Here is a 15,788-nt window from a genome sequence, read left to right as displayed (position 1 = left end):
TTTCAGAAGCACATGTAGACATTCAGCGTAGACCGGGGCGGCAGAAATGTGGCTTTGATGTCACTACAATGAGAGTGAGATCAGGCATGTCACTGAGGTTGTCAGGTGTGAACGCATCAGAACAAATTTGAGCTTACATTAGCTCTCAGCAACACGACACCCAGTAGGAAGATCTGGCCACTCCGTTGCACTCGACGCCACTCTGTGTGAATTTAACACTACGCATACAAAAAAAGGTACAAAAGGAGGGGAAAAGAGCATGACAGGCAGGCTGCAATCACATTTAGCCGTTTAGCCGGATTATCAGCAGTGAGGCAGGTTGATAAGGAATGGTGTCTGTCCAAACTGTAGAGCCCTGTGGCTTACATTGAAGCCGGTGTCAGCTGTGAAGCATTCTGCTCAATCCCTAATTAGATCAAACTGAAGGCATGAAGTGCACAAGTGTGTGTATGTGAGAGAAAGCGAGCACATGCAAAAGGTTCCTCTAACTCCCAGATGAGTAGGCATCTGTAGCATCGCTTTGAGCAACACCTGGTATAACGGTAACACAGGATATGCTACTGTAGGAAAGCTGTCTTTATTTTACTCCTCTACCTTTCAACCACTACTCTTGGCTCTTTTCTCTGGCGGTCTACTGTTCCAGGCAGTGTTAGTAAGCCAACAGATGCACTGCTGTCGGTGCCAGTGCGGATGTCTATTGGAAAGTTTTCTGTTTGGAAATGATGTACAATGAAAAGTACACACGAGTAGAGCCCAGAAGCAGTTTATCGGTCTTGGCTTAGCCTTGTCAAGGATGTATCAGTTTATCAGGTCATCAAATGGGCATTGTCATTGGTTATCAGCCTCATAGTTGTGGGTCAGAAGGGGCCTTATACAGGTTTTATCATTGATTCACATGGACGATCACTGAAAGAAGGTATAAAAGAAGATGACAGCGACTTCTAGTGACCGGCGTAATTATGACAGGAACAAAAGTGGGAGTCAGGCGCTGTAGTAAAGACAGTGTTGAACTCCATATGGGCTGGAGGTGTTCAAAACTAGGGCTGTCAAAGTTAACGTGATAATAACACGTTAACGCACGTTATAACGCCTCTAATTTCTTTAAATGCATTAATGCAACTTGCAATTTTTAGGTTGTAGCGGGCTCAGTTTTACAGCTAGAATGAAGAAACTGATATCATATGAAAAGAAAATCTAAGGAATCCATTGGTACCAACCATGTCATACTAGCTTTTCATGAAGGAGGTTAAATAACTCTAAATTTGTGATACATTTTGGCGAGGAAAAACTGGCATGGCCATTTTCAAAGGGGTCCCTTGACCTCTGACCTCAAGATATGTGAATGACATGGGTTCTATGTGTACCCACGAGTCTCCCCTTTACAGACATGCCCACTTTATGATAATCACATGCAGTTTGGGGGGCAAGTCATAGTGAAGTCAGCACACTGACACACTGACAGCTGTTGTTGCCTGTTGGGCTGCAGTTTGCCATGTTATGATTTGTGCATAATTTTTATACTAAATGCAGTACCTGTGAGGGTTTCTGGACAATATTTGTCATTGGTTTGTGTTGTTAATTGATTTCAAATAATAAATATATATATATATACAGTATATATATATATATACATTTGCTTAAAGCAAGCATATTTATCCACTCCCATATTGATAGGAGTATTAAATACTCAACAAATCTCCCAAAAATAAATGAATGAATAAATTAATATGTCAATAAATGTAGCAAAAATAATATTAGAAATAAATGTAGCCATTAATGAATTGCTAAAAGGTGACATAAATTTAATTTCAGTTTTAATTTGCTTCTTTGTTTATGTATCTTAGTATTAATTCCCGTATTTATTTACTCCTCTGTTTAATTATGCCTTTTATTTATTCATATATTTAGTTTTAATGTTTTTTTAAATGTATTCATTTATCTTTGCATTTTTTTTATATATTTAATTTTATTTTGTATTTAAGGACATATATATATTTTATTTTATTTTTAGAGTCATTTACTTATTTATTCATTTATTTATTTTTATTTTGGCAGGTTCCATCCTCCGTAGAACCATGTTTAGACCAAACACCAGAAGTCATACTAATGGCTTTTAGGCTCCGCCCCTGAAAGTGATGAGTCAAAAGCTCCCCACAGCAAACTGGAATAATTTTTAGTCAGATAATTATAGTAAAAAAAACAGACAACACATCCAACAACTGACACATCAGTTCCTGATGCCACGCAGCCATTTGGCCTACCCTGCTGTTGCGGCACATTTCCTACAGCATCGACGCAGCAGACTGTAGCCCGTCTTCGAGATTCACAAGATTTTGCTAATTTAGCATGTAAACAACATATGCTGCTCTGTCAGGCTGAAGCGAGGCATAAAGAGTCTCTGCAGGCTTGTTTGGTTAGAGGCTCAGTGTATTCTTTAAGGCAAGTTGTTTAGCTTTCCCCTCCCCAACCCCCCTCTCCTCCCCGCTCTGCGGCGTGCGGTACTAATGAGAGAGAAGAGGGGTTTGGCGGCGCGGCGGGGAGGCAAGCAAATGCGACCTTTACCAGCGTCCCACCTTCTCGCTCACATTCACTCTCCATGTTTGGCTCTATCCATCTCGGTAACCGCCCCTTGCAGGCTGTGCTCTTTGGTGGGGGGCTCTACAGGTTGGGGGTTAAAGATGTGGGTGTAGGGAGATGGTGCACAAAAGGTCATAGACACCTCCACAGCCAGGAGAGTTGCATAACACGGCGCATTTAGTGCATATCATCAACTGCCAAGAGGAAATGTAGTTTGGATTGAGCTCCAGTGAGTGAAAGCTCAGAAAAAAGGCCTCCGATCGATCCGTGTGTGTTTTTATGAATGCGTTTCAGCCCAAAACTGAGTGTCCCATTAATGCTCCGACTTCCCAGGTACGACCCCAGCTTTTGACCTCTCACCCCGCCTCTCTGCCGCTCCTCATTGTCCTGTTAACCCTTATAGCTGCCGACCTCGGCGCTAACAAGCTCGCTCACGGCCGGTAATGACAGTCCCCGACACATGCTCTTCAGCAGAGGGCAGATGCAGTATAGTAGCCGCGAGCAACTTCCCAGCCAAATCCCAGCACTTCACTTTTTAATTACTTCAACTGCACTGCCCAACAGAGTACGGGTACTGTCAAGCACAGTTTGACAAGGTTGAAATATATTTTTGAAAGATATCGCGGGGCTCTTCTCGTGCCCAAATAATCACCTGAACCGCGGCGAGGATTCGGTGTTTCCCTCAGATCTTAATTCCTGTCAGGGAGAGAAAAAAAAGCTTCTTGAGATTCACTTAGAATATCCGTCACTGAAGCTCTCCGCTGAATTCCAAATGTTTTTATTGGGTGAGTGGCTCCTTCAGGCGGCCCGAGACGGGGTTTTCGTTGTAGGTTTTACATATCAACCCCCCTGGAGCTGTGGAGCAAACACACACCACACTGGAATGATTTATTGGAATCAAGGGTTAGCTCTTTGACAGCCCGATTTTATGTTTCATTAAAAGGCTGATGGTTCATAGAGCTGCAGTTTGGGTCGAATTTATCAGGACTCATTAGTGGGACTGATACCCACTACATGTGTATTGGACTTTTATTCAATTCAATTTAAATTTATTTTTATACAGCATCAAATCTTGACAGAAGTTATCTCAAGACGCTTTTCATATAGAGCAGATTTAGACCTATAATTTTAGAGACTCAACAAGAGATCCCCCGTGAGCATGCACTTGGTGTGACAAGTGACAAGAAAAAAACTCGCTTTTTTATGTGTAGAAACATTGGGCAGAATCAGGCTCTGGGTGGGCGGCTATCTGCCTCGACTGGTTGGACATTATTTTGGACAGTAGATTCCTTCAATATGAACACCCCAGGATCTAGATACAGGTTGTTACCCGGACCTTTTGCCAAAACACCAACTCATTCCCAACTCGTCACATATAGAAGCTTGGACAGGACCCTTTGGCGTCACTAACTCACGTTTAGGCAACAAAACTACTTGGTTAGGTTTAGTAAAAGATTGTGGTTTGGGTTCAAATCAAGCGCCAACCTCCGGGTCTGAAAAGTGAAGCCAGCGCTTTAAACTTGCATTCTTTCTAATAGCCAGCAGGGGGCGACTCCTCTGGTTGCAAAAAAAAAAGCCGGATTGTATAAAAGTCTATGAGAAAATGAGCCTACTTCTCACTTGATTTATTACCTCAGTAAACATTGTAAACATGAGTTTATGGTCTCAATCGCTAGTTTCAATTCTTCTTCAACACAGCATGATGTTCATTTAGTAAATTATGGTACCATTTAGAGTCAAATAGACCATAAAGCAGGGGATGCTTTAGGGCGTGGCTACCTTGTGATTGACAGGTCACTACCACGGCCATGGGTGACGTCAAGGCAACTACATCCACTTCTTATTTGCGGTCTATGGTTAAAATAAGTATTTATTACGTAGGCTAGCTACATAGGCTACGCAACTTGACGTGACATAAGTTAAGTGCTTTACGCTTTGGCTTCACACGGGACACAAACAGCAGTCTCCTGGGTGAAAGTCCTGTGTTTTTTGACCCGTCCGTCCATCCCGAACTCCTCCCTTTGTCACTCTTTACACTACGTCACCTGACTGCCGGAGCAGTTACTCTGTCCAATAATGACGCGGATTGGTTTACATTGGAGTTAGTTGAAAGCCCGGTGCATCTCATACAGACGCTAAAAGGGTGCTTCGGTGCATTAGTATTAGATGCCAAGGTGATGAAATGAGTTCCAGAGTTGTAAAATCCTATCTCACAGTATCATAAACCACTGTGCAGTGTCTGACAAAGCCCTCAAACTCATGAATCAGGGACCCGTTTCACACAAAGTGATCTGCGATCTACATCTTGCATGTAAATTGTAAATGTGGCAGCATCACATCTCATCAATGATTGCCGCTCCAAATTGCAGCTAAGTTTGCTCTTGCCATGCTTGATGTTATTCACCTTTTTATGAATTACCGCCTCGCGGTTGTATGCCTCCGCCAACTAGTCAAGTTACAGTTTACATCCACGTCTGTCATCACTTCATCACTTTACCCTGATAAACATTTGTGTAAAATTGTCATAAATAACATATGAATTCTTGAGTTGTGTTTTTTTGTGAGCACCAAATTCAAATCAGTTCATCTTCGAAGATGGAAGTTTGTGCCAGACGTAATGAAATCCCCTCCAGGCGTTCACAAGAATGAGACGGACAGATGGACAACCCCAAAAAAACATAATGCCTCCAGTCACAGAATGATAATTAACCCCATTTTATGATTAAATATCTGCAAAATCAAGCCTATAGCAGACAAACCTTTGTTTTTCCCAGGTAAAGAGTGATATATTCCCAGGAAGTGAGACGTTTAAAAACCCACAGAAAAAAAAAATTCAACCCCCGTTAATTAATATTTGCCCTTTTGTAGTCACTCTATCACAAGTGCCTGTGCGGCATCAGTTTGCAAGGCGGCGTGTGCAGCCCTGTCCCACTCTTCATTTGTCACACTTAGGAGTAAAACCTTGAGAGTGCAGCGTGCTTTAGCGGCCCGGCAGAAACCACCCCGACTGCACTTGACTGCAGATTAAAAGATTGATGACTGTCGGGGGGAAAAATGAGCAAAACATAAGATTTCCATTTGACTCCATAAGACTCCATTTGACTTTGGCACAGTTCCTGGACAATTACACGTACAGTAGTGATTCCTGCCACCGCTGGACTCTCTGGGAGAGGTTTCCTGCTCAACCCTCAGAGACCCACGATAGACCCGTTTTTGTCTTTTTTTTAAGAAGAATGCAGGGGGTCTTTAAGGGGAGATAGCAGGTCAACAGTAGATGTCACATAGAAGTGGTGTACATCATCTGAAAGCTGGGAACCTGAAGATTAATTTGAGATGCAACTCAGCACTGTGTGTCAAGTTGTTCTAGTCATGAAAGTGTATAAGGGTTTACAACATTATAATCGAAGTATATGATGGCCATCCCCATGCTATATTATATCTCATAAGTTGTTGCAGCATTTTTTGGGTTGATATCATTTGTTACACAGATTTGATGCTAAATTTAACCATTTTTTACCACTGGAGAATTGATAAAAATGATCAATAATTCCTCCAAAATACCACATTAAGACACCAAGACCTTAAGGAACACCATAGAAAAAAGCCATGCTGTGATTTGGGATCAAAAACTTTAGGCGATTTCTGCAAGAATTACATTTTTGGATTGGATGGCAAGCGCTTCTGTTCTGAAAACTGCTCAGAAACCCCCTTATTGTCAATCTAGCTAGGAAAGCCATCCATCCTCTGAATGCTCTAGGTCTCTAGTTTGTGGTTGTAAAGTTTCATGAGGCTGTGATTATCCTAGAGGTCACTACTACAATGAAATGCTATTATCGGGACTAACATCATCACTCATGAATACAGTCGGGCTCATTGGATCCACAAGAGTCTCAGCTTTACAGTGATACCCAATTTATGTGGCTAAAGACTATTTAGGGACCCCAGTATGCAGGAATATTCAAACACACCATTTTCGTATCGGCGAAAATAACACATTTATACTGCATTCAAAAAACTGCATATGATTATCATAAAGTGGGCATGTCTGCAGAGGGGAGACTTATGGGTACCCATAGAACCCATTTTCATTCACATATCTTGAGGTCAGAGGTCAAGGGGCCCCTTTGAAAATGGCAATGCCAGTTTTTCCTCGCCAAAATTTGGGAGCCTTATTTAACCTCCTTCTCAACAAGCTAGCATGACATGGTTGGTACCAATAGATTCCTTAGGTTTTTCTAATTTCACACAATATCAGAACTGAACTTCCCACAGCATCTGAAAGACAGGATCGCCCCACAATCCTGCAGGTCTCAGGGGGTTAAAAAAGTAAGCAAGGGGTTGACAAAAACCACCACCCTGTCTGGGTGATTATGAAACCCTCCTGAGGTCTGGAGAATAATCTCGGGAGCAATTAATTTGGAGTTTTAATTCTCAGTTTGACCAGAGGCTGCGTGTCTTGGTAAGCCCTCCGTCAGACCTCTTTGAGGGTGTGAGTAAACAAGGTCACTTTCCCCAAACGGGACAAAATGGCACTAATCCTCTTTCCTACGGCTTTGAACACTTTCCATAATTTCAATACCATTAAATACTCTGTGTGCGCCCGACCTTAAATCAACGCCCCGGAGAATTAAAAAGCCCAAATCTGATCTAAAGCCTTTTGTTTTCCAGACAGTCGACGAACGACGGGGAGACGAAACTCTTCTGCACTTTTCTTCCCCACCTCCTCTTCTATCTCCTCCCTCCGCTGTCGCCGTTAATTGCTTCCCCTCCACCTGCCCGCGCTTGATTTCCACCTGTCTTATTGTGTGATGTGATTAAAATGTAAAACGCCGCGGCGGATGGGGCTGCCTGTACGCTCGGCTCCTCCATCATTCCTTATTGCGCTGGGCCTCGGCTGTTTGCAGGCGGCACTCGGGGAGCGTGCGGTGGAAAAGATTGAACGCTTCTGTGGCTTAGCGTGCTATTTCCTCTAATGCACGGCGGGCATGAAGGCTATCGGGGAGATTAATACCGGTTTGGGCTGTTTGTAACACTGGCATTTATTCTCTCCAAAGTCCCAGCCACCGGAGGACACTTCTTCATTCTAGCCCATGCCAGAGCCTGTTTACCCATCAGCTATCTGCCTCTTGCCTCGACGCCTTATTCCATCCGTCTGTTTTTTGCACCTCTGCTACATATGTACATGTTTACAGTCCTCAAATCTGCACTCTTTTTTTCATCTTTCACTCTCATCTTCGCCTCCGGGACAACCCCATCTTTGGGAGAACGCATGAAATAGCCAGAATAAGTTCAGGGTGAATCCAATAGGGATTAAACGATGCAAGGCCGGTCATTCTCCGCGGGGGGTCTAGCGAGGCGCCCAGATAAACACCAGCGAACCGAAAACGTCTATTTTTTACGATTTAGAATTATAGGGGTAACCGAGGACTTGGGCGCGCGCAACGCCTCTGTCAGCTCCCTGAGTCATGAGAGGTGGAATAAACCTCATCAAAAATACAACCCTCCCCTGCCTTCCTTCATCTGCACATTGCATTGCCCCGCGTCAAAGAATGGCAGCCTCCTCTGAATGGGTAAACAGCACAGAGCGGCCCAGCTGAGTTTTAATTCAGTCCGCTGAGCTAAATAAATTCGTCTGTAGAAGGTGTCAGCCACATCACAGCGCGCCGGTGGGGCCAGAAGCTGTGGAATCAGTTCCACACACAAACCCCCTAGACTCCGTATCGGTTCGTTCATTTTCATTTCTCACCCCCTACCAAAGACCCATTTCTTTCTGCAGTGCAAGCAACCCCGCAAATTGTATTTCCCACCCCGAAAAATGAATTTGGGGAAAGTTGGACGGTACCATATATATATTGTGTCCCCCCCCCCCCACCTCCCACGGTTTCAATTTGTGGCCGTATTTCCCCGTGTGCTGACACGCGGGGTAGTTTAGGCGTCAGGGTTGCAGTAGAAGAGGCATTAAATCCCTCGCTGTTTTGTCATCAATCAAATGTTTTGGACCCTGCCAAGGAGGCATATGTTAACAGATTTCACAGTAAACCTCACTCAATATTGCCTCGCGCCCACAGGGGTGCACTCACACTCACTCTGGAGTTTGATAAAAAAAAAAAAAAAAAAGCATAATTTTACATTTTTTTGGAATGCTGAGTAAAATACATGAATACATAAAAATCCCCAATCACTGCACATTTGGTGTCGTAGGTGCTGCTGTTGTACAGTATGTGGTGATACGGCTCGGTCACACCAAATGGCGTATGAATGACACAAGTAAATTTGTAAGTTGTTTTTGTGTGCATTAACGACGCCTTTCTTCGTTCTTTTGGCGTGCTATGTGTACGCCGTGTGTAGTCTGTACTGACTGCAATGCAAATGCATTCGCGTAAATATGCTACGCTATGCTTAGAGCTAGTGACATAGAAGTAAAAGTGAGAAAAACTGTTAATTGCAGGTGGGGAGGTGAATGGGTCCAACAAATACAGGACTTTCAACTAGGAGACCGGTGTTCGTATAGTGTAGTTGAGATATTTTGAAGTTCTGTTAATGATGTTTGTGATGTATTTGCTGTACTTCTGTTATGTTGTTAACATACTGTACATATTTTACTTAGTTTACGTACTTATTTTACTTAGTGTACGTACATATTTTACTTAATTTACATACTTATTTTACTTAATTTATGTACGTATTTTGCTTAGTTTACATACTTATTTTATGTACTTATTTTACCTAGTTTACATACGTATATTACTTAGTTTACATCCTTATTTTAGATAATTTACATACTTATTTTACTTAGTTTGGGCACTTATTTTACGTAGTTTACATACTTATTTTAATTAGCTTACGTACTTATTTTACTTAGTTTACGTACTTATATTACTTAGTTTACATCCTTATTTTAGATAATTTACATACTTATTTTACTTAGTTTACGTACATATATTACTTAGTTTACATCCTTATTTTAGATAATTTACATACTTATTTTACTTAGTTTACGTGCTTATTTGACTTAGTTTACATACTTATTTTAATTAGCTTACGTACTTATTTTACTTAGTTTACGTACTTATTTTAAGCCCAGCCAGGATGATTTTCTTAACCCTTGGTTTTGTTGCCTAAACATAACCGTGATCGTTTCACGTAACAACGTGGCGTTAAATGACACACGAAAAGCCATTTCACCTTTATATTCACACTTTATTTAGCAAATTCTCTATGTGCTCTTCTACCCAGATGTCGGGGAAACATCGGACTTTTGCAGAAGTCCAGGTCAGTCCCCTCCCACTCATGTTATCCTGTTGTTTACCAGTGTCAATCTCAACAAATGTGTCGGATTATGTTGTCACTGCAATCGAACCACACTAGGGTTTCATCGGAAACGATCCGAGACGGTGTAAATATTACAATGAGAGTTTGGAGTCGTTTTGCATTCCAGTGTGGACAGAGATATTTTGTAAAACGAAGGTCGTGTGGACAGATTTCTTTTTTCTTTTTTTAAACGGAGGGGAAAATATAAAAAAAAATCTGTATATGTGTAGACAGGGCCTTATTCTTGAAGGCTTCTCCTTGATCTCTACTGTGGTTCCTCATTTGTACGTCGCTTTGGTCAGAAGCATTTCCCAAAATGAATACATTTTGATTTCTAAACCCCCCCTCCCCAATACCTTTCAGATGTCAAACGGGCTGCGTTCAATGATTTCTGTTACTTCCCAAAACAGAAAATAATACCTATTTTCCGCAATGATTGGGCTTGAACTCTCAACCTTTCTTTATCCATTCTTCACACAACAGCTTCCGTCATTTTTCACATATTATGCGACAGCACGGATGCCTTTGAGAAGAGACCGTCTAAAAGTGTGCATCATTCATTCTGCTCTACTGTGTCTTGTCCCTCTCTATGACAGCAGGCTTTTGAACCCTGCCTTTCGAGTCCGGCGGCTGTTTGGAATTTTCACCTTTTTAGTGTTCAGACGCCACTTTCGTACGACTCGGCTCGTTTGAAGCATAATGAAACCCTTTGTGGTCAGCGCTCTTATCGAGTAATTTCTGCTCTCTTCCGATGAAAGCCGAGAGCACACAGAACGGTCTTGAATTCTCTGACTAAAAAATATCAGTGGTGGACTGACATGACTAGAGAGCTGAATTCCTCCGACTGAGAGAAATCAGACGGAGGATTACAGCGAGGGAGATGGGGTGATTAGCGATGAAAAGAGGCCCTGTGAAAAGAAGCGTGGAAGACACTTCACTCCTCCTTCACATGAAGGTTAACCATAGCAGCATACAGAACATTTCTCAACATCCGTCTGATTGTTCCCCCCCCTCTGTCTGGCTTTCTGTCTTCCTCTTACGTATTCCTCCCACTTCTGCGATTGAGTGCGGTTCATTGTGTGGAGGTTTGCATGAGGAGAACGCAGCGCTACAAGGATCTTTTTCCATTCTCTCCCATAGAGTACACAGTCTGAGTCACGTCTCTCCAGTTTAGCCCTAACAGAGCCTCTGTGGTTGCAGCGTCCAAGTCTCTCTCTCTCTTGTTTCTTTCCCCCGGCACAAGGCTATACACTGCGTCTGTCTAAACATCCTGTTATTCTCTTTACGCTCTCCGTGTTCATTTCATGTCTTCTCCTCCTTCATGTCTTCCTTTTGTGTCACAGAAGCCTTAGTTTTTTTTTAAAAACGAAGACACTAATTAACTCAGACAATTGACTTCCCCTTTCGTTGGGTAACTCTCTGGAGAGAGCGCACGTCTTCAGAGGAACAATAATAATTAATACTACCGTGGTTGAGGTTTCAAGCATTCGTATTTACCCCTCATCCGCAGAGTGACTCGCGGTGAGTATAGGAGTAGGTCTCCCAATTAGGGGAAACACGTCTGTAACATCGCTGTCTAAATGTGATGAGAGAAATCACAGTTATCGTCCAAACATAATTATTGTGTTTGAGACTTCCCCATGAAACAAATTGTCACTACGTGCTATGTTTTTAGTCTAAATCTTCTAATTTGTATCTGCTCATTTATTAGAAGCAATTATATTTACACTCTAAAACACATCTTTTTATGTCATATATTTCTTAGCTTTCGTCAGATTGTTTTGATATCAGTGATATCAAGCTCTTTACTTTATTTATTTTTTACTATGAACAAAAATAACAAGCAGCTAGGTGGAGAAAGGGCGTGCTGAAAAAGGGAATGAACAGAAAGAACAGAAAGTTCTGAATCTGAACAACTTAACCCATTACCATTACACCCTCCTTTTTAGAGGGGTAATGGTGGGAGACAGGGGATGTTCAGGGCTAGATAAATAGTCTACAGTAGATGTCACATAGAAGTGGTGTACATCATCTGAAAGCTGGGAACCTGAAGATTAATTTGAGATGCAGCTCAGCACTGTGTGTCAAGTTGTTTTAGTCATTAATAAGAAATAAAAATGAATCAATCAATTAAAATAAATTGTGAAAGTGTATAAGAGCGTAGAACGTGATGATATATAAGTATATGATGGCCATTCCAATGCTCTATTAGGTCTCATTTTGGGTTGATACTATTTGTTACACAAATTTGGTGCTAAATTTAACAATTTTTAAATTGATAAAAATGATTAATAATGCCTCCAAAGACACCAAGACCTTGAGGAATACCATAGAAAAAGCCATGCTGTGATTTAGTATCAAAAACGTTTGACTTTAGGACGATATCAGCAAGAATTAAATTTTTCGGCGATTGGATGGCGAGAACTTCTGTTGTGTAAACTGCTCAGAAACCCCCTTATTGTCAATGTATCTAGAGAAAGCCATCCATCCTCTGAATGCTCTAGGTCTCTAGTTTGTGGCTGTAAAGTTTCATGAGGCTGTGATTATCCTAGAGGTCACCACAGGTCATTTTATACATTAAGGTCAAGTTTAAAAAAATGGTCTCACTACAATGAAATGGCTACTATGGGGACTAACATCATCACACATGAATACAGTTGGGCTCATTGGATCCACAAGAGTCTCAGCTTTACAGTGATACCCAATTTATGTAATTCAAAGAATGTTTAGGGACCCCAGTATGCAGAAATATTCAAACACAGCAATTTAGAATAGGAGAAAATAACACATTTATAATGCATTCAAAATACTGCATGTGGTTATCATAAAGTGGGCATGTCTGTAAAGGGGAGACTTGTGGGTACCCATAGAACCCATTTTCATTCACATATCTTGAGGTCAGAGGTCAAGGGACCCCTTTGAAAATGGCCATGACAGTTTTTCCTCGCCAAAATTTAGCCTAACTTCGGAGTGTTATTTAGCCTCCTTTCCGACAGGCTTGCATGAACCAATGGATTCCGCAGGTGTTCTAGTTTCATATGAAACCTTCCACTCTAGCTCTAAAACTGATACAGCCTCTGAAAGACAGTAAAATCAGTCAGAGGGTTAAATTTAAAATTTGGAGGCATGATTCAACTTCCTCTGTTTACGCCATTGCCATCGTTTTCCCCCCAAAAAGTGGGGGTGTTGATGAGAGCCTATACTCGATGACGTATTGCCGGTTTGATGTACGACAATCAGAGTGACATCATAGATCATCATATGATCCCACGTGGCCCGCCAGAAGCCACGGAGGCAGACAGCAGCAAAGAGAAAAAAAGGGCGGGAAGAGTTGGATGGAAAACACGTCTGTAGTTAGAGTAAGCGTAAGCGACTGTGACAAGCGAAATTAGGACATGAAGTGTGCAGTCTGCTTCAAAGCACAAGGTGAACAAAGCCTTGGTCGGGTTGAAAGTAAGCAAGAGGAGGAGGAGGAGGAGGAGGAGAAGGAGGAGGAGGGAGCACTGAGAGACTTTGTCCTTCACCTCCTCGACGGGGCGAGTCTCCACCGCCAGAGGCCATCGCTCCACTTCGCCTTTGATCTCCTCTCTCTCTCTTAGAACTCGCTGCTCAGTGACGGTGACAATGACGTTCAGCGAAGAAAATATAGATTTTCCTAATACCTACTCTTCCATGTGTTCAGGCTGCAGCCTAAGGTGCAACACACATGATGGTACAAAGACGGCAATAAACTGCATCATCTCCCCCTTGATGTAACGGCATAAGGATGACGCATATGTGGCGTGTTTTGGTGTGTCATTGTGTGTGTGTGTGTGTGTGTGTGTGTGTGTGTGTGCGTGCGTGCGTGTGTGTTAGGCCACGTGTCCTCTCTGTGTCATCATTATTGTTACTGTCATCTAGGGATTGTTGAAAGACCAGCTTTCGCCTGCCCCTTTCCACCAATTGAATTTGTTTGTTATCTCCGTGAATGGGGCCGGCGGCCTTTTAGTCAGGTGTGAGTGATGACAGCGTGCGGCCGGCGTGCGCTTGCTTTCCCCTCCAGACGCAGCCGCGTGTCGAGGTGGGACAGGCCCGAGGTAAGGTAACACTTAACGCCACGGCGAAAATGAAAATGTCAGGCTTCCCCGTGTGAAACGGCGTCGGGCTTGTTATTCAGCGCACGGTATAGCTGGAGACACACATGCATACTGCAGAGGAGCTGACATCTAACACGTCTTAATGGGTTTGTACTGTATGTATAGTAAGTGTGAGGCATAACGAAGCAATCCTAGCAATTAGCATCACACTTATATAGTATAAGCTACTGAATATGAATAAAGGGTCTTAAAGGAAGAGCAAATTACACAAATTAAAGCGTTTCCTTGTCACCTTTTAGTCACCTTTAAGTTCACTGCTTCATCACTGCATTGATTTGATTTCTGACAGCCCTATTGTAAGGGGGGTCTCGTTGCAACGAGGACGGCTCAAAAATAGCCTCTGGTTATAGACAGAAAAAGAGAAAATTTGCAAATGAGTAAAAATGTATGCTTTACAGCCCATTATAGTAAAATAAATGTAATAACAATAAAAAACACAGATAAAATTCCCTTTTAGGAAAAATAAAAACTTGCCAAAAAAAAAAGGAATTAATTCATGCTTGTTGTCAGCATTAAGTTTATTGAAACAGGTGTGCATTAGATGACATACTTTGTCATTTTAACGACGCATTCTCACTCCCAACTCATCAAATATCGACGCTTGGTCAGTGGCCCTATACGCTTCAAACTATGACGCTCTAGGTACCCCTCTAGCGTTATGGACGTGTCAGGGACGGTGTGTCAGTTTCAGCTTGTTACATGTTTTTTTCAAAATAAACTTGCATGTTCACAGGAAGCGTACAGTTTCCTCTTGTTACAGGCATACAGTGTCTTTTCAAAATAAACTTCAGCGTTCACATGAAGTGAACAGTTTTCTTCTTGTTACATGCATACCGTGTCTTTTCAAAATAAACTTCAGCATTCACATGAAGTGAAGAGTTTTCTTCTTGTTACATGCATTCAGTGTCTTTTCAAAATAAACTTCTGAGCTTACAGGAAACATTCAGTTTCCTCTCATTAAATGCATGCAGTGGCTTTTCAAAATAAACTTCCGTGTTCACAGGAAACGTACAGTTTCCTCACATTACATGTATCCAGTGGCTTTTCAAAATAAACGTCCGTGTTCACAGGAAACATACAGTGACCTCTTGTTACATGCGTAGTGTCTTTTCAAAATATACTTCTGAGTTTACAGGAAACATTCAGTTTCCTCTCATTAAATGCATGGAGTGGCTTTTCAAAATAAACTTCTGTGTTCACAGGAAACATACAGTTTCCTCTCATTACATACATGCAGTGGCTTTTCAAAATAAACGTCCGTGTTCACAGGAAGCGTACAGTTTCCCTCTGATACATGCATGCAGTGTCTTTTCAAAATTAACTGTGGTTTTCACAGGAAGTGTACAGTTTGCTCTCGTTATATGCATACAGTGTCAATAAACTTCCAACATAGGTTTACTTGGTTAGGTTTAGGCAACAGAATGACTTGACCTTTTTGAAAAGAATGAGTGGGTTTAGTCACACATTGCTAATGTCTGTCTGAAAACAACCTCAGCAGCAAGAAAGTGGTTTAGAAGGTCACATCCTGTACTACCAAGACCAATATGTGTGTTTTTCACATCAACCACTTCTGTGACCTTGCTGCGGTAAAAGACACAGGATGAAAATACAGCTCTTCTTCTTTCCACCATGCATCGAATCACACATCATAAAGCTCGCGCTCGCCGCCGCCCTGATATGAGTAACAGATCGAATGTAACAGATATTTATGGATATGGACCACTACAATCCACTTCCCCTCTCAGACTTTCAAACAAGCTTTTG

The 15,788-nt window shown here is 42.0% G+C and overlaps 1 protein-coding gene across 4 annotated transcripts in view; it reads left to right on the top strand.

The window, feature by feature from the left end:
* ca10a (carbonic anhydrase Xa) overlaps nucleotides 1-15,788 on the top strand; it is a 378,831-nt gene that overhangs the window by 257,014 nt on the left and 106,029 nt on the right. For 3 of the 4 annotated variants that reach the window (XM_037754381.1, XM_037754379.1, XM_037754380.1), the window contains one exon: nucleotides 9,814-9,849. The exons of the other annotated variant lie outside the window; for it this stretch is intronic. In XM_037754381.1, the coding sequence (XP_037610309.1) occupies nucleotides 9,814-9,849 (36 nt within the window). The remainder of the gene's footprint in view (nucleotides 1-9,813; nucleotides 9,850-15,788) is intronic. 4 annotated transcript variants of the gene reach the window in all.

The sequence above is a fragment of the Sebastes umbrosus genome, chromosome 20 (assembly GCF_015220745.1).
Source record: "Sebastes umbrosus isolate fSebUmb1 chromosome 20, fSebUmb1.pri, whole genome shotgun sequence".
Taxonomy (NCBI): domain Eukaryota; kingdom Metazoa; phylum Chordata; class Actinopteri; order Perciformes; family Sebastidae; genus Sebastes; species Sebastes umbrosus.
The sequence above is the reverse complement of the archived record's forward strand: the minus strand, read 5'-3'. Positions and strand labels throughout refer to the sequence as shown.